At 37.2% G+C, this 19,336-nt stretch overlaps 1 protein-coding gene across 2 annotated transcripts in view; it reads left to right on the top strand.

The window, feature by feature from the left end:
- The window catches only part of NR3C1 (nuclear receptor subfamily 3 group C member 1), a 101,004-nt gene that overhangs the window by 65,616 nt on the left and 16,052 nt on the right, over positions 1 to 19,336 (top strand). The window contains exons 3-6 of one of the 2 annotated variants that reach the window (XM_049786896.1): positions 5,485 to 5,651; positions 13,886 to 14,002; positions 16,423 to 16,698; positions 18,400 to 18,544. In XM_049786896.1, the coding sequence (XP_049642853.1) occupies positions 5,485 to 5,651; positions 13,886 to 14,002; positions 16,423 to 16,698; positions 18,400 to 18,544 (705 nt within the window). The remainder of the gene's footprint in view (positions 1 to 5,484; positions 5,652 to 13,885; positions 14,003 to 16,422; positions 16,699 to 18,399; positions 18,545 to 19,336) is intronic. The other variant, XM_049786897.1, reaches the window with a different exon arrangement.

Genomic DNA, 19,336 nt, shown 5'->3' on the forward strand with positions numbered 1-19,336 from the left:
ATACTAATGTTAGGTCACTGTTAGAACTCATTCGAGCTAGACTTTTTGAGCCTGGATTTGCCTACTGTTTCTCTTCCTAATGTACTATTGACCAAGAGGCAGCTAGAAAATATTCTCCACCTGGGTCAGAGCTCCAAGATCCTCTTGAACACTTCACTGCTATCTCTGTATCCTCACAGGGCCTGAAATTGAGGGCTAGAAAATATCAGCTTGTGAGAGAATAATTTGCCTTTACAGTCTATATACTTCTCGAGGAGCTGGATTACCATTATCAAGGACGGTATAGCCATTATCCTTTTCATCAGTTGCTTTTGTTCAAAGAAAATTTAGAACAACCACAATTCTGCACTTGCTCTCACAATTCTTTACTTAAACTAGGAATAGCCTTGAGAATAATCTGTTATTCATCACAGTCTCCATTCTGGATGGGAAAAGCATTCAGGTCTTCACCTGGGACAAAGGCATTTTGTTGGTATATTTTGTCACAGAAAACACCTTGGATATGGTATCGTTTTTAATGGATCCTCTTCTCATCTTTAGATAGTTTGGTACAGCTGTTAAAATACACACAGCATGGGCCCGGAGAGATAGCACAGCGGTGTTTGCCTTGCAAGCAGCCGATCCAGGACCAAAGGTGGTTGGTTCGAATCTCGGTGTCCCATATGGTCCCCCGTGCCTGCCAGGAGCTATTTCTGAGCAGACAGCCAGGAGTAACCCCTGAGCACTGCCGGGTGTGACCCAAAATCCAAAAAAAAAATAATAATAATAATAATAATACAGAATTTCAGCCTTCCCATGAAAGGGGTATAAAATGTATTGTTATTATGGTGTGTTTTCTGCAGAAGGGAGTCCATACCCAGGACTCACATGCTGAATTGTAACTACCTCCCCAGCTCCTGTGGTGTATGTTGTATTTCTTTGTGCCATGTAACTGTGTTAGGAGATGATCGACTTCATATGGGTTTCTTTTGAATTTGACCAGTTTGGAGCATCTCAGTTCCTGTAGTAATCCATAATAAAACCATATTTTAACTGAATACCATTTGCATTCATTTCTCCCAGTGTTATTCATTGTAGGCCACCATCATCTTCTATTACCAAAATGGATTTTTTTTCCTTTTCTGGTGTCTGGTACACCTGACAGTTTTTAATAGACAGTGCTAGAATGAGTACCTGCAGGGAAAGCCAAACCCAGATTCTCAGCAATAAATAGTTCTCTCAGTTCACTTGCTCATTCAGACTGAACTTTCTCAGTTATCTGTAGCCCTGGGATGAGAGGCCTGAATAGTATTTTGTATGCTCTGGTTTATGAGTGAGGATTTGGGAGACTGCCCTCAGTTTCAGGCTTCACAGTGTCCTCTGCTTATGTAATACTCCTAGATGGTCATTCCATTAAAATCTTCACTTTGACTTGAAAGAGAAAAAGGAGCATTTTCAGCTGGGATCTGAAAATGTTTTGTGTGACCATAAATCACCTCCCTAATAAACCACTTCTACTGTGGATCCTCCTCCAGAGGTTGAGACATCCTTTTAAATAAGATCGTTAAGACAAACGAGATTGGTCTCAATAAAAATTAAAAAAATAAAATAAAAATAAACGAGATTATCTCTCCCTCCCACACATGAAAGCTCAAGTACTAAATTCAGTGCCCATAAGTATGCATTTTAGAAAGAGGAAGTGATACAAAAAATTAAACTTTAAAATCTTAATTGTACTCATTTCCCATCAACTCACTATACAAACAACTACGGGACCCTAAAAGTCGATACCAGATGATAGATTAGCTGAGCAGGAATAGCAAGCAGCAGCCTCAGGACAGAAGCCAAGAAAGCTTTAGCTTCACTACAGCACTGCCCTGTTTGTTCCATCCAAGGCCTTTCTACTTTATACAATTCATGGGGATGTTGGAAGATGCTTAGTGGCTTCAGAAATGCCCAAGGCAGATGTGTCACCCTGAGCTGGATCCCTGGTGCTGCTACTTGCACTGCAGCCATCTTGGCAGCCCAGATTGGGGATCTCCGGTGAGAGAAAAACAAAATTACACTTTGACCTGAGAGCTGCTCCTCTTCATTAGTTTAAAAGTTTCCATTAATCAGGGATATGGCTTGTGCAGTACCTACAGCAGTCATTTCAGCTTACTGTTTTCCTTTCAGGCTCTTAATATATATTAAGTTCAGACTTCTAAATCCAGAATGAAATCAGTGTCTTTTGACTCAGAAGCCCCAAAACTTCTCCAAGTTTTCATGAGAAGCCCTAGAGTTTATTCCTAGAATTTGCATAGTGGAAATGCTTTCCTCTGGACTAAATCTGTAAGATATGCAGCGGGGAGGGGACAGGGTGTGTGTCAAGTGTTGGGCACTTTATTGAAGGGTAGGATTCAATGGGAGCATTTGCGTTTTTTGATCTAATTACTTTAGCTTGAAATTTCTAAAACAAATTGCCCTTCTACAACTACGAAACAAAAACACTTCATTCCCAAACAGAATCAAAACAAAGCGTTAAACATAATGTCTAGGCATCATTGGTAACCTCTTAGATTAAGCATGTTTGTAATTGAGACTTAGTAGGGTCACTAATTAAGGATGACAAAGATACAACTAACACATCACTGAGTTTATTCCTAAAAATAATTGCTTTCAGAGGTGAGGTAAATTAAGAAAATTTCAAGGAAAGATGTTTCTTCACCTACGTATTGATAATTCTTTCAAACATATAGTTTCCAAATCATATTTTTAAGGAACCCATAACCAGAGAAGGAAGAAGGAGTCTCATTATAAAAGCAGAGTTAGACACACTTTAGTTCTGCAGTAGTTTTGACTCTAAAGATAGCATGTAGTGAAGATTCCTTAGATATATGTAATTTTGGAAACCTTATGTCATACTAAATGTTTTATAGTTAATCTAGCACTATTTGGGGGTTGAGGAAATAAGTTAGGGGCACCACTTTCCTTGCATGTGTAAGGTCTGATTCCCTGCCACTCTGTGGGTTCTCAAGCACTAGCAAGTGTAGCCCTGATGGCTACTGAATACTAGCCAATAGGGTGGGCGCTGGTGAACCCCCATACTTGAGTATTTGTTCAAGGGCTACTCTTAGCTTAGTGGTCCTTCATTCCAGCTCTTTGGGCCATTCCCTTAAACTTTCCACTGCTTTTTATGACCTTGTCTGATTTGTCATGGCCTGCAAAGAGTCACGTTTATGGATGATTTTCTTTTCTAAGAAGAAACAGATTTTAGGTAGGATGTAAGTGGGAATGAGGGATGTAGGACCAAACTCTAAGAATTAGAAGTGTTTGGCTCCTCTCCTTCCCCTTGTTCCTAGTGTTGCCATAGTGACCAGGAGTCACATTCATACTGGTTGTGGTGGTAGCCAAGGCTCACTTAAACTCTGGTTGTGGTGCTGGTTCCAGTGTCTACTGGGGGTCTCACTCATGATGCTTGTGCAGATTTTCGCTGTGACCCCAAACAAGAAAGCAACTGGACTGGGGGTACTATTTTCCCAGGAGCCAATTCTGCCTTTTCTCATTAAAAGAGAATGCATACAAAAGTGTGATGAGAATTGACTGACTTTAGAAAGTTGCTAAATAAGATCTATGAAAAGAGTATGCGAATTTAAAAGATGGTTGTATTGTTGGTGGTGGGTTATTTTAAGGGACTAAAAAACCCTATCTCTGTGTTCTCCTGCCCACATATAAACATATAGAAGTTAGCTTGGGTATAGTTTAATGACAAGAGGTGGGGAGAGCAGGTGATAAACTGAGTACAGAAAGATAAGTAAATATAATACATGTAAGGTAAAGAAACTAACAGATCAGCTTATGATTACATATAGGTTTTGCATCTCAAATACTAAACATTGTGTTAGTGACGTTTATCTTTATAGTTGTTTACCTTATCCAATAATGTCTTATATATCTTATATATCAAGAAGAGAGCAAGAGAGTGTTAATTTGCTTGAACGTGTTCGATAAGTAGGCCCTGTAGTATAAGTCTGTGGGTCACAGCTGCTGTTTTGGTGGTCTGGTGGTCTGGCTGGTCAAGTGCTTCAGGTCCTAGAAGAGGGCATAGCCTAGAGATAAAGGGTATGTTAGAGAGTTTTACCGAGACATTTTCATAATGCAAGCTGAGTAGGGTCTCTCGTGTGACTGAGCACCAAGGTGCCACCTTAGGTTGTCCACCCTTTGTATCCTAGAACTCTTGTGGACAGAAAAGCTGAGAAATTATTTTAAATATAGTGAGAATAAGCCATTAAAACATATTGTTTTGAAATGCTTCCTTTGGAGTCAGTGATTTCCCATCCTAATCTTTACCTGTAATCCTGTATAAGATACCTAAGAAATTATTATGGGCCTTTGTAGTAAAAGGCTGATTACATACCTGTTCTCTCCATGCTGCTGTTTCTGCTGTTGCTGGTTTCTTTATGGTATAATGTTTAGGCCAAGGGAATTCCCTCTCTAATGTCCCCATTATTTACTGTGCCTATGCAGGAAAAAAAAAAGCACAAAATAATCTTTTCTATTCATTTATCTATTTATTTACTTTTTTTTTTTTACTTCTTTGTCTTGATGTAGATATTGAAGTTGGTGAGTTGGTGTCTCCATTTTTTTTTTCTTTTTCCTTTTTGCACTCTGCCATGTTTATATTTCAGGACCGTGGCTATTATGCAGCGCTTGTCTTTATTGCTATAGTGCTCACTGGATATCTTATTTGATTCTTCTTTTTGTATTGTTGTGGTGTTTCAATTCCTTGTTTCCTTTCCTCTCTCAAACTGAGGTTGAGAGCCTCTCTGCCCATTTTCGGCTTTTTTTGATTTTTACCCCATTTTATTGCTTTTCTTTTCTTCAAACAAAGCCACATAACTTGAACTATCTAGTTCCACCTCTCAAATAGAGGGGAAGTATGGGAGAGTACCAGGACCAAACAGATATATGATCACTAATAGTAAGCTAGACACAGAGGGGACCACTTATTCTAGCAGCCCGAAAGGTGAGGGTGGGGGAAATGGGATTGCAGGTTGGGAACGGGGGTGGAGGGAGGGCAAATTTGGTGATGGGAATTCCCCTGATTCTATGTTAATATGTACCTAAAATATTACTGTGAAAGATATGTAAGCCAATATGGTCAAAATAAAAATTTATAATTAAAAAAAAAAAAGAGGAGAATGTCATTCCTCTTAACCACTCTGTGAAAAAGATGCCATCACAGCATCACACAGTAGAAGGTTTATCAGGGAACCTAGTTGTCCACACTGGTATTTTACAGATCCCAGCTGTAAAGGAGAGAGAGACAGAGACAGAGACAGAGAGAAAAGAGAAAAAGAAGAGAGAGAGTTGAAAACAGGGTTGTTATTTTTTAATGATTGCAAGTCAGTTCATTGCAAATATATGCATACTCTAGAGGAAAAAGGTAAGAGGAGAACTCTAGATTGGATACTTCACTCTCAATCATGACAGCTGAGTCACAGCACTGCTTTCTTTCTTCTTCAGCCCCGGAATAAGACCAGATGTAAACTCTCCTCCGTCCAGCTCCTCCACAGCAACGGGACCACCTCCCAAACTCTGCCTTGTGTGTTCTGATGAAGCTTCAGGATGTCACTATGGGGTCTTGACTTGTGGAAGCTGTAAAGTTTTCTTCAAAAGAGCAGTGGAAGGTAGTGTGTGTTTTGAAGAGTTTTATTTTATTTGTCCTTTGGTTCCTATTTCTTAGAATGGACGTTCAGTGTTTTTATCATGTGTAAAGTTTATAAAATGGGGAGAGGAGGGCTATTCCACTGGGTCCACTAGTGGGTGTAACGCTTCCAAAGCAATATTGAGTAACTGGAATAAAATAGAAATTCCCAAGTTGAAGAGGGAGAGGAGTGTTGGGCCCAGGGTAAGCAAAGAACTGTTGTACTGGTGAAGGGGGTGTTCTTTTTATGACTGAAACCCAACTTCAATCACATTTGTAATCATGGTGCTTAATAAAGATATCATAAAAAAAAAAGAAAACTGAAAGGAAAAGAACTATTGCTATCAGTTGGAAAGATGCGGGGGCAGTAACATAAGGGTGTTTTTCTCTGCTGAGTCAAAGCACTGCGCTAAAAGGTATAAATACAACTTTCTCAGATGATACAGTATACTGAAGCAATCTTACTTCCATGATATCAATGCAGGTAATAATACAATAGTACTTTCTAAATGATATTTATTTTGGTTTGGGGTCATACTCAGGTAACTCCAGGCTCTGCACTCAGGAATTACTCCTGTTGGGGCTCAGGGGACCATAAATAAAGCTGATAATTGAGCCCAGGTCAACTATCTGCAAGGGACATGAACTATCTCACTGGCCCCTATACATTGCTTTTTGATAGTGAAAATCAGAGTAGAATAACGGAACCTTACAAATAATGAATATTTAAAATATTTTGTTCTTGGGAGTTGGAGAGATAGCATGGAGATAAGGCGTTTGCCTTGCATGCAGAAGGACAGTGGTTCAAATCCCGGCATTCCACATGGTCCCCTGCGCCTGCCAGGAGCAATTTCTGAGCGTAGAGCCAGGAGAAACCCCTGAGCACTGCCGGGTGTGACTCAAAAACAAAAACAACAAAAATATTTTGTTCTGGATTTTAACTGAAATTATAATTTAAAATAGAGATTTAAAAAAAAATTCAGACGCACAGAAATAATCAAGTTCTGTGTTATTCTTTCCAAAAACAAAGCAAGTGGGGGATATGAAGGTAAACACTGATTTTAAAGGATGTAGGAATCCACTACTAAAAGCACCTAAATGGAATTTACAAAAAAAAAATTTAATGCCAAGGCCAGGGTGATACAATGGGTAGGACATTTGTCTTGCACGTGGCCAATCTGGGTTTGATCCCCAGCATCCCATATGGTTCCCCGAGCCTGCCAGGAGTGAATTCTAAACACAGAGCCGGGAGTAACCCCTAAGTGCCACCGGACGTGACCTCCCCAAAAACAAACAAAAAAACTAAATGCCAGTGATGTGGAGCAGTGGCAGAATATGTGTGTGAGGCCCTCAGTTTGATCCCACACTGAAAAATAAATAAAGCTTCAGTGCCTCCCAAATAGACTGCCACTGGAAGCTCTCTACACCATCTGCTTGAGAATTTTTATACTTGTTTTTAAAGCAAAATTGGTATTCAGTGAAATTCTACTTAGCCAACTGAGGCTGCACATGGCACTGTTCGTGAGGCCTATCTGGGCCCCATGATCCCAGCTCCTCTGACCATAGAGCTGAGTCCCCATGCCCTGTCACTTTCTTAGTCAGTTACGAGGGTGGAGCTTGTCATATTTACATGATGCACTTAGAACTCTGTTTTCACGCCTATTTTTAGGAAATCTGCCAGTTTCATTTTTCTTACATAGCTACCCTTAATTTACAAAGTATTCTGTTTTATGTAAGCCACACCATTTAATTAATCTATCTCTGGGCCCTTGCTGTTAATGATTCAGAGTTGATGTACTAGGAAACTGTGTTTTAGTGGCAAAACAAGGATTCAAAAATAGCGATTTTTTTTCTTTTTTATTGTATGAATTTATTCAAGCGACAAAATTGATTAACATAATGAGGTAAACTAACATAATATAATATAGTGATATAACAGAACATATAATATAATTGATATAATATTAGTACATGTAAGTCAAAGAAAGTTTCTGGTTAAAAATTTTTTTCCATAATGGCTTACATATCTTTCACAGTAGTATTTTAGGTACATAGTAACATTGAGTCAGGGGAATACCCATCACCAACTATGTCCTCCCCCCATTCCAGTTCCCTTTCTCCAACCCATATACCCCACCATCACCCCCCGGGCTGCTAGAGTAGGTGGACCCCTCTTTGTCTGGCTAACTATTAGTGATCACATATCTGTTTGGTCCTGGAACCCTTGTTTCCCCTTCTATTTAAGAGGCAGAGCTAGAAAAATCAAGGTATGTGGTTTTGTTTGAAGGCAAGAAAAGCAATAGAATGGAGTACAAAATAAGAGGAAAAAAAAAAGTCAAAAGTCAAATATGCTGAAAATGGGCTGAGTCCCTCTAGAGTCTTCCAACCTCAGTTTGAGAGAGGATGTGAAAAAGGTAATTGAAATACCACAACAATACAGAAAAAAAAATACCGAATTAAATAACCGGTGAGCACTACAGCAATAAAGACAGGCACCACACAATAGTCTCGGTTCTGAAATCAAATCATGCTCGAGTGCAAAAAGAAAGAGAAAGACAAGACAAAATAAAATAAAATAATATTGGAGACATCAACTGTAATCTCCACACCAAAATAAAGACGTCAAAAAAAATCGATCAATCAATGAACATGTGGAAAAATGATTGTTTTGTGCATTTTTTCCTTTTCTTTATAGCGATTTTTAAAACAACTAAATCCAAATGCTGTACTGATGATCTTTGAGAAGTGATAAAAGTGTTGGCACCTGAGTATTTGAAATCTGATTCTGAGATAAAAGAAGTCACAGGGAATTGCTTATAAAAACAATCAATTTGGTTTATAGTACTGAGGAATCTTTCAGATAGTTGCCTTAAACCCTTTTAGAAATCTAAGAATAATGGGGAAACAGGCTCAAAGTATGATTAGCCTGAAATTATGTTACTAGGAAATAGAGTTGACATTCTGGTCATACTTTTCTGGTACCCCAGGTGCCTCCATTCCATTATACCACACAGATTTTTAAGAGCAGCTAAAAAAATCTTATTCACAACTCAGTTAATTCTCAGCTACTTTTGCAGCAAGCCATTTGCCATACTGTCATTTCCTACTTAACTTTCCTGATATGGATCATGTCCTTGTGTCACTTATACTTATCAATTAAAATATTCTTCAATCACACTTTTAGAAAAACTTTTTTTTTTCTAAAAGGTTGTAAATTTAGGTGCTGGGCGAACATGCAGCTGACCCTGTGGTTTGATTACAAGCACCATATACGGTCCTCTGCATACTGCCAGGAGTGTTTCCTGAGTACAACCAGGTGTGGACCAAAACAAAAGAGGAAAAAAGAATCATGGGGGCTAGAAAGATAGTACAGTGGTCAGCTTGGGTTTGATCCCTGGCACTATGGTCTCTTGAGTACTACAGGGAGTGGAAAAAAATTAAAAAAGCCCAAAACTTATTTATTGCTGTATAATAAATTATACTTCACCATATTAATGCTTTAAAAAAAGGTTTAACACATAACAAAACCAAAATCCATTATGTGATGTTATTTCTCACAGGCATATAGGAGCAGCTTATTGGCTGAGCCCTGGTACTCTAATGAGACATTTAGATTATAGGTAAGGGTTCCAGTCATCAAGGGCTTGATTAGTACTAGTGGGTTCATTGCCAAGCTCAGTAACATAGCTTTTAGGAATCCTCAGTCTTTCTCTCTATGGGCCTCCATTTAGAGCTGTTAGCAACATAGCCATTAGTATCTCCCTAATAAATTTTATCCGTGATCTAGTAGGACCAATATGTAAATATATAACAATCTCAGGTGTTCATATGCTTTCATTTCTGCCATGTCTTTGATTTTTTTTGTTTGGGGTCATACCTGGCTGTGCATAGGAATGCTCAGCCTATCTGCTGCCCTATTCCTTCAGTCCCTTGCCAGACCTTATTGGTCACAAACATCAAAGAAAGGAATGGTACAAGTGTGAATACGAGAAGGAAGAGAACATTGGCTGATCTTTCACATCACCACATCTACCTCTATTTGATACCAGAATCACTTAGCAACATTAGATTGTAATAATTAAATAAACACAATGCAAACCAAAGAAATTTTTAAGAAATTCCAGAAATTCCCTAAATGTCAAAAAACAGACAGATGGGTCGTGAAGATGTGGTACACATATAAAATGGAATACTAAATAACTGTAAGGAATGAGGCAATCATGCAATTTACTACATATAACATGGATGGAACTGTAAGACATTATGTTAAGCCAGAAGATGAAGGATAAATACAGATGATATCACTTATATGTGGTATTTAAAATAACTTCATGAAGAAATACAGCAGTCTAAAAGGGAGTTGTTTCAAACACCCTTGGCTCCAGAATATAGTGAGGAAAAGAAAAGAAACTGAGTGGAGGAGGAGAAACACAGCTATGAAAGAATGGAGGCCAGGGGCCATGTAGTGTCAGGTACATTGGTGGAGTTAAAAAGAGACAGAACTAAACATCCAAGCCAAAGTGAACAACAGTGGAACCAAGAAACCCAAACTTTAACATTCTAAACTTAAATTGGGTCTGCTTTACTGGCAGGTTGGAGTTGTGCAAGAGGTGGTGGTATGGTATACACTCTAGGAACATTGGTTAAGGGAGATCGACACTGGTGGGTGGGATTGGCCCTGATACGTTGTATGTCTGAAACCCAACTCTGAAGGACTTTGTAAATCACAAAGATTTCAATAAAAAAAAATTTTTTTAATTCTGGAAATCACTGTTCCAATGGCTCTTCTCCTGACATCTCCTCTATTTTAGTAGGAAAGGTAGAAGACATATGTACTTCAAGACAATGTCTCTTGTCTTAGTCAAATTGATAGGGAGTAACTATTAGTATTAGATGTTCTTACCCTGTAGAATAGTAGCCAAGTGGTTAAGACTCCTCAATTTCTAGTTAACTCAGACAAAATCTCCAAACTCCATACTAATAACCAAATAGGAGGACCAGTTTTATCTTATGGACATATATTGCCTTTAATACTGTAGTTCATATTCTTAGTTATGCTCAAGACATTCTTCAGATAATGTCATTGTCAGCATCAGAGGCACATTGATATTTTGGTTGGTTATAAAACATAGGATTTTTTTTCTGTTTTTTTTAGCAAAAGTTTTTCTCTCATCTATCTAGTTACTGTTGGACAATGATGGTTTAGGGGTGTTTTTAGGGAGTGAAAGTTTTTTATATTGCAAATACTTAAACTTTGGGTGTATCTGTTATTAAAGTAGATAGAATTATTGGGACAGTGCTTTTTATATTGACCAAGGAAAGAATCTAGGCAACTTATATAATGCAGAAAGAATTGAAACAGCTGAAAGAGACATTTGGCATTAAAGAACAGTTTAGGAACGAAACTGAACTGATGGAGCCTGTTAGTCAACTCTGGCTTATTCCTCACAAAGAATTCACCCTGCAACAACAAACCAAACAGGTGTTTAAAGAGCACTGTCATTTATCATAAGGGTTGTTTCCACCCAAGTCAAGTCTTAGGTTATTCTATCTGTAAAGGCTCTTGCCCCACCAGTCAAACAAAGTATATCCAGCCTAATGTAGAGCATAGCACCCAGGCTTTTAGTTAGCTGGTATATTTAGCTAAAATTAACTAAACTGGCTTCATGTAGAATTTTAATAAAATTTAATAAAATTCTCAAGTTTCTTCAGACTAGCAGATTCTCAAATAGTTTCTTCAACATTAATGGTTAGATCTATAAGAATTTGCTGCATGGAGAAAGGAGATACTTAGTCATTTCTTTGGATGATTTTGCCATAAGAAAACGGCAGTTTTGTCTATTAACATGTTACATAACACAAGGTGCCAGAATATTTGTACAGTAATGATTTTTTTCAAGTTAATATTTGAGGTCAAAGGAATATGGATATTCAAACATTCATATCATAGATTCTAAGAAACATAAAATAACAAACAAATCTTAATAAACTATGTATAGTAGTTTAGTTTTCCAAATCTGTAATTTGCATAACTGATTGCTGATAACATTAGATTACAAAAGTCTAAATGTTTGTGTTTTAGGGGTACAATGATACCATGCCTACCAAGGACCCCTTGCCTAACCCCACTTTGGCAACCTCAATTCTATGGTCAAATCTAAGACAACTAGGGCTGGGGAGTTAGAGTAGGTAAAGTGCTAGCTTTGCATGTGGCTAACCTTGTAAGATCCCCAGTACTCAATATGGTTCCCCAAATCCACCTGTAGTGATCCTTCAGCACAGCAGGGTATACTCCCCACCCAAAAAAAAGTTTTCCAGCATAGGTGATATCATTCCTAGGGTAACTTTCTCAAGTTCAATTGGAGTGTACCTTCTATTTACTTAAAAAAGTCAGACTGGGGGGTGATTGGGCAGGGGAGATGGTGACAGTGCTTGCTGAGTAAACTTTTTCCTGTACAAGGGGAAGCATTTCATAAGCATTTGGGACTCTCCTTAAGGATTACTTTCCAACTTAAATGGATACCACAACTTTCACTTCTATGTATCAGGCACATAAGTTGTTTTTGAATCTTGGCTCCTATAAATAGCACCATTGTAAATATGAACCTCTCTTTTGAACCAAGTGTTGTTTTGTTGTTGTTGTTTTTACATTCTTTGCATAGGCATCTATGAGTAGAATTGTTGGGTCATATAAAAAGCTAAACCCATTTATATTCCTACCAATAATGAACAAAGATTCCTTTTTTACTGCATACCTGTCAGTATAATTTGTTCTGGGGTTTAAATAAAGGCTTTACTAATAAGTGGTATAAATCACATTTCTATCTTGATTTTAATTTCCATGATGATGAGAGATGAACATTTCTTTGCATACCTATTGGCCATCTGTATTTTTTCTTTGGAGAAATGTCTGTCCCAAATTGATAGTAATTAGAACAGTGTCTGGAATAAAAGCAGATAACCCAGAGCTATAGACTAGAATCAGGAACCCAGAGATAAACTCTGAGGTTATCTTCAGTAGTGTCAGGGAAGAAGGGGTTAGAGAAATAGTTTAAAGATTAAAGTGCTTTTGTTGATGGTAGCTGACCCAGGTTCGCTCCCTGAATCCCTTGAGCACAGCTGGACATGGCCCAAGAACCAAAAATGGTGCTGGGAAAACTGATTTACTATTGTATATTAGATACAAAAGTGTAACTCAAAAAATTAAAGATTTAGATATGAATCCATAAAACACATTGTAGAAAGAGCATGATATTGTCTTGGTGATGGGATTACATCAAAGTATGGCTTGTGCAGTGTAATAGAAGCTATCACTAAAACAAAGGATATGACTGTGAGCAAATACACACTGCACATAGGTCAGGAATGTATAATCTAATACAAAAAATAGAGCCACAGCAAAAATGATATGTCAAGGAAATAAGGGGATGAGATAAATCCTGATTTTTGGGTTGGAGCCATACCCAGCATTGCTCAAGGGAACATATGAAATGCCAGGGATCAAACCCAGGTTGGCCATATGCAATGTAAATGCCCCATCCACTATACTTTTCCTGCGGCCCTGAGATAAGTTCCTTTTTATGTATCACTGTATTATATTTTTGAATTCTAGATATCATGTGGTTTACAAAACCATCTGTGGTAGGGTTTCATGCATAAAACATTGCAGCTCCATGTTTTCCACCTGACTGATTCACTCCACCATTCTTCTTAAAGTATGTATTAGAATTGGCACTATATTTGCATTTGATGCCTTAATGTAGAATAAGACCATTTTCCTCTTAGGATTTTACGAGTATTTTTAAACCAGTCTTCTTTTTCCTCCTCCTCTGCATTACTATTTATAATGGCCACCAAAAAAAAAAAAAGTGGCAAAAATATTAAGTACTTAATGTTTCTGAACCCTTGTTTTATTAATCCAAAATGAAAAAATATTTTTATGGAAAGACTTTTAAGACATGAAATTCAAAAAAAGAGGGGCCAGAGAGATAGCACGGAAGCAAGGCATTTGCCTTTTATGCAGAAGGACGGTGGTTCAAATCCCAGCATCCTGTATGGTCCCCCATGCCTGCCAGGGATGATTTCTGAGCATAGAGTCAGGAGTAACCCCTGAGTGCTGCTGGGTGTAACCCAAAAACCAAACCAAAAAAAAAAAAAAAAAAAGACATGGAAGTCTCTAAAACCTATAAAATTTTAATACTCTTTTTATTTCCTGTATAGGACAACACAATTATCTTTGTGCTGGAAGAAATGATTGTATCATTGATAAAATTCGAAGGAAAAACTGCCCAGCCTGCCGCTATCGAAAATGTCTCCAAGCTGGAATGAACCTGGAAGGTAAAAAAACTAAATAGCTTACAAGGAATTGTCTCTTACTTTACTTCTGTAAATATGAGTAAACAAGTGTAATAATTTAGTCATCAAAGTATAATTGATTAGAATAAAGTAGAAAATTTTTCCTGAATATTCCATATTCTGCTTAAGTTTATCCACACAATAAATACAATCATAAAGGAAAATGATGCAATTATGAAACTTATAAAGCTTGTGGCTACATGACTTTTATCTTATTGTTTTAGCTTCAAAAATGTTCCTTAATGGGGCCAGAGCCATAGCACAGATGGTAGGGCATTTGCCTTGCATGCCGCCGACCTGGGTCCAACACCCTGCATCCCATATAGTCCTCCAAGCCTGCCAGGAGTGATTTCTGAGCACAGAGCCAGGAGTAACCCTGAGCACTGCCAGATGTAGCCCCAAAACAAAAATCAAACAAACAAAACCCGGTAGTTCTGGTATCAACATGTTAAATATATAATATTATCCTGGGCAATTTCTCTATAGTGGGGATTTTATTTTTTAAAGAAACTAAGATAGGGGCTGGAGAGATAGCATGGAGGTAAGGCGTTTACCTTTCATGCAGAATGTCATTGGTTTGAATCCCGTCATCCCATATGGTTCCCCGAGCCTGACAGGAATAACCCCTGAGCGCTGCCAGGTGTGACCCAAAAAAACAAACCAAAAAAAGAAAATAAGATAACCCAATAAAGTAAATAACCATGATAGATCAGGTTAGTAAGTTTATCCCATTTGTTCTCCCTCTTAAAACTTATTAACAATCTTGGAATTGGAGTGATAGCACAGCAGGTAAGGGTTCTTGCCATACATGTAACTGACCCGGGTTTAATCACCATCATTCCATATGGTCCCTCAAGCCTGGCAGGAGTGATTCATGAGTTCAGATCCAGGAATAACACTCGAGCACAATCTCTTACCAATTTTCCATTTCCTTTATTCCTCTTGTAGATATATAAAGCAATTAACTGGCATCAATTTTTTTTTAATTGGAAGTTTTGTTGAAAATCACTTTGGGGGGGAGGTTGCCATGCATTTAGCTCAGGTCTTCTTGCATTCAAGGCAAGAATTGAAATAGTGATACTAATTCTTATCTTACATAATAACTGGAGGGTCTGGGACTGACATACATAGATATCCAACTACTAAATGGCAGAACCAGAAGGTATTCATAAAGACATGTTCTTTTCAAATATGTATTTTTTTTATTGCTAGGCTATTCTCATCTTCAGTAGAGTATGGTAAAATTATTGATAAGTCATGGTCTAGGCTCTCTGTTTAGAAATGTTAAATAAAATTCTGAAATTTCCTAGTAGCACATTCTAGTCAATATAAATATGGTATCAGGTAGAAAAAGGAAAAAAAGTTCTACATCTGTAGGACTCAATACACAAACTCAATATTTTATCATTTGTTGGGTAGAGGATCTAATTATTTTAAAAGGTTATTAAACTTTACTTTTTCCTTAGCAAAATAATTTGCATCCCTAATTATTTTTTAAACAAGTGTATTTTATATATATTATATTACTTGCCCATTCATCAAGCTTAAGGCTATCTTCGAGAGTAATACAATTATTACTTGACACTAAAGTAACTTAAAGGTTATGAACATTTACTAAGAACTCTACAAATGTGTATTATAATTTATTAACAGTTGCTCCACACTAAGACATCAAAGATAATGTTCATGTGATAATGAAAATAGATGGTTTGGATCTGCAGTCAATACTGATCTTCCATACAAGGGAGATTGCCTGCTGATGATTTATGTGATTTATATGATTTACCTGAATAAACGAAGAGTTTGTCTTTTCATCTTCCTAAATGTTTTTAGGTCTAAGTATCAAGTTCTTTGTTGTTAGAAATAATACTATTTTTACCCTGCATTTCATCATACTTCTTGTGGGACTTACTTAGTCCAAGAGTATAAATAGCATATCTTCTCTGTATATATTATCATAATTTAGTTCATCCTAAACCAATTTCTAGTCTGGTACTATATGCATAGATTCTTTCAATTTCAAGTAAAAACAATGTGCCTTATGTTCAATGCCTAGTCCAACTTTAGAATAAAAATGCTGGATTAATTTACTGACCTATCTACAAAAAAATTGCTTTGTTTAGGTTGTTTTAGCATAGTAGCATATGCTACAGTATATTTTAATTTTGTAAATTAAGCAGTAATTGGACTTACTATAGAGGAAATGAATAATATGCAGAGAAGTTCCTTTGGATGTTTCCTTTCAGGAAATATCTTCCTTTTTCATCTCTTTAATAAGAATTACTGAAACATTTATATTTTTTTCATCTAAGTAGTTTATTAAATAAAAAATCTTTTGACTAAGCCAGCATAGACCTTCTTATCACATCTCATTTCTGTTTATTTGTTTTAAATACCCACAGCTCGGAAAACTAAGAAAAAAATAAAAGGAATTCATCAGGCCGCTACAGGAGTCTCACAAGAAACTTCGGAAAATCCCATCAATAAAACAGTTGTACCTGCTGCATTACAACTCACCCCAACTCTGGTGTCTCTGCTAGAGGTCATCGAGCCTGAGGTGTTATATTCAGGCTACGACTGTAGTGTTCCCGATACCACTTGGCGGCTCATGAGCACACTCAACATGTTAGGTGGGCGGCAAGTGATTGCAGCAGTAAAATGGGCAAAGGCAATACCAGGTGAGAGCCAAAGGATGTGTGGTTGTGTTTATACAAAGCCTTGGTTTGTACAAAGCTCTCTGGGACCAGGTATTTGGTTTAGTCGTAGAATGCTACCCTAGACATGGCCCAGCATGACCCAGACCTCAGGCTTCATCCTGGCCCCACAAACAAAGCAAAGAAAAGGTCACTGTGGCTTTTGATCATCCTCAAGCCAGAGTATGATTTGTTCTCTTACCTAGTATTTGGGTTTATCAAGTAAAGTGTCAGGTAAATGTGAGAGGGTACATAGTTTATTATAAAAATTTTATATTGATTTTCAAATTATTATGCAGCACATAAGTAATTTCTGATAGAATGTCAGAAGTGGAGTTGTAGGGCTTATTCAAAACTCCTCAAAACGTTATTCTTGAAGCAAAGTATTAGTCTTGGTAATAAATTTGTTTTCCTTCAAACTTTTGAACCTAAGAATGTTAAAAAAAAAAAAGTGAGGTGACATGCGAAAACAGGAATAAATTTCACTTCTCATTAAATAAAAATGATACACACTGAATGTAAATTTTTTAAACTTTATTTATTGATTGATTAGTTGTTGGGTCACACCAGGAGTACTCAGGGGTCACCCTGTCTCTGCATTCAGAAATCAACTCTGGAAGGTCGGGGGACCACATGAGATACCAGGAATCGAACCAGGTCCTTCCTGGGTTGGCTATCAAGGCAAACGCCCTACTGCTAAGCTATCTCTCCGGCCCCTGAATATAAAATTCTAATTAAAATTGAATGTGCTTTTTAAATTAAAGCACCATGATTTACAAAAGTATTCATAATTGAGTTTTAGATATACAATGTTCCCAGATTTCCCCCCATAATTCCCCTTCTCAGCCTGCCATCTTGGGTGACACCTTATTAAGTTTAGGTCTCATGACTTCAGTATTGTTGACTCTTATCTGTGGTCCGGATATTTAGTTCTGTCCTTCCTTGACTCCACCAGTGTACCAGAATTCCCTTGACTCCTGCCCCCAGTTATTTCACATATATTAAGTATTTAACATTTGTCTTTCCCCCTCAAACACACGCTACTACATTTCTTCTCATTGTATTCTGGGGCTAAGAATGATCTAGGCAACCCCCTTTTACAGAATTTCCCCATGCAGTTATTGTAATACTACATATAAATGATATCATCCTGTATTTTTCTTTTTTTTCTGGCTTACTTCATTAAACATAAATGTGAATTTTAAATAGAAAGTTATTTTATTTAAAAAAAATGTGCCTCTGTTGAAAACTAATGTGGAGTTGCATTCGTAAATGTTAATATCAACCTTAATGGTTCAGTTTGAAAGGAGATGACAAGCTTATCTCCACACAAATAAGGAGAGAATCTGAGTGGAGAATTGTGACTTCCTATGATCTCTGCCATGCAAGGTGGAAGAGCTATAAATATTAGAGATTTTTTTAAATTTAATTTCAATGCATAATGTCACAAAGCCAGTATACTGAACTTTCTATTTTACTCATATTTAAATAGGAAAAACATGACACCAGATGCTATAAAAAAGCACTGGGGAAACTATGGTTTTAATATGTGAAAGGAAAACTTTGCTATATTTAATGCTTCATTTCCTCTGTTTAGGGCTAATGATACCTGATTTTGACCATTCCTAAAAGATGATCTTTGTGGCACGTAGAGTATGTTTTAATATTTCATTTCTCCTTATTCAGGATTCAGGAACTTACACCTGGATGACCAAATGACCCTCCTGCAGTACTCCTGGATGTTCCTCATGGCATTTGGCTTGGGGTGGAGATCTTATAGACACTCAAGTGCAAACTTGCTGTGTTTTGCTCCAGATCTGATTATTGATGAGTAAGTCATGTGAATCATTTCCCCCATGTTTATAAGTTTTTTAATAGTTGTTTTCCTGATAGAAAGTGGTTGTACTCATTCAAAGACTGAACCAATCACATGAGGTATCTTGAAACATTGATATTTTTAAATAGAGTAATTTGAGGAAGGCCAAACACTCATATTACTCTCCTGAGACATTCTTAAAGATATATTACATATATTGACTTTATTCTTTTTACTTGTGATTGTCTTTGGGTAAACACAATTTATAACAAATTTACTGTGGCATACTTATTGCAGAAAGGAACCTGATACAGACCCAGAATGACCTCATTTTCAGTGGGGATAATTACAGATGGGGTGATGGGAAATACTGACTCAGTGAATTACTTACTTGAGTGGCAAGGATCACCCCATGTTTATGATTAAGAAATATGGTAACAAGACTTTCTTTTAAATGGGGAAAAAATTAACCAAGATTTTTTAAATCATCTCTACTCTAGGCCTCTGCTTCCACCTGTGGACTGTTTCAAGTGTTGATTCCCCTTTTCTGATTTTCTAGTAGCTTTTTGGATCTAGTATATTTTACATGGTTCTGATGGATTTTTTTTTCTTTCTAAACACTGATCTGATCATATCCCAACACATAGATCTCTTCAGTTTTCCTCACTAACTACTCATGCATTTTTACCACAATATCTAAGTTTCCAGAACTTGGCCTCATTTTTTTTTTTGTTTGGGGTGCCACACTAGGTTGCACTCAAGGCTTACTCATGGCTCTGCACTCAGGAATCACTTCTGGTAGGCTGC

Source organism: Suncus etruscus, chromosome 14, assembly GCF_024139225.1.
Source record: "Suncus etruscus isolate mSunEtr1 chromosome 14, mSunEtr1.pri.cur, whole genome shotgun sequence".
NCBI classification, from domain to species: Eukaryota; Metazoa; Chordata; class Mammalia; order Eulipotyphla; family Soricidae; genus Suncus; species Suncus etruscus.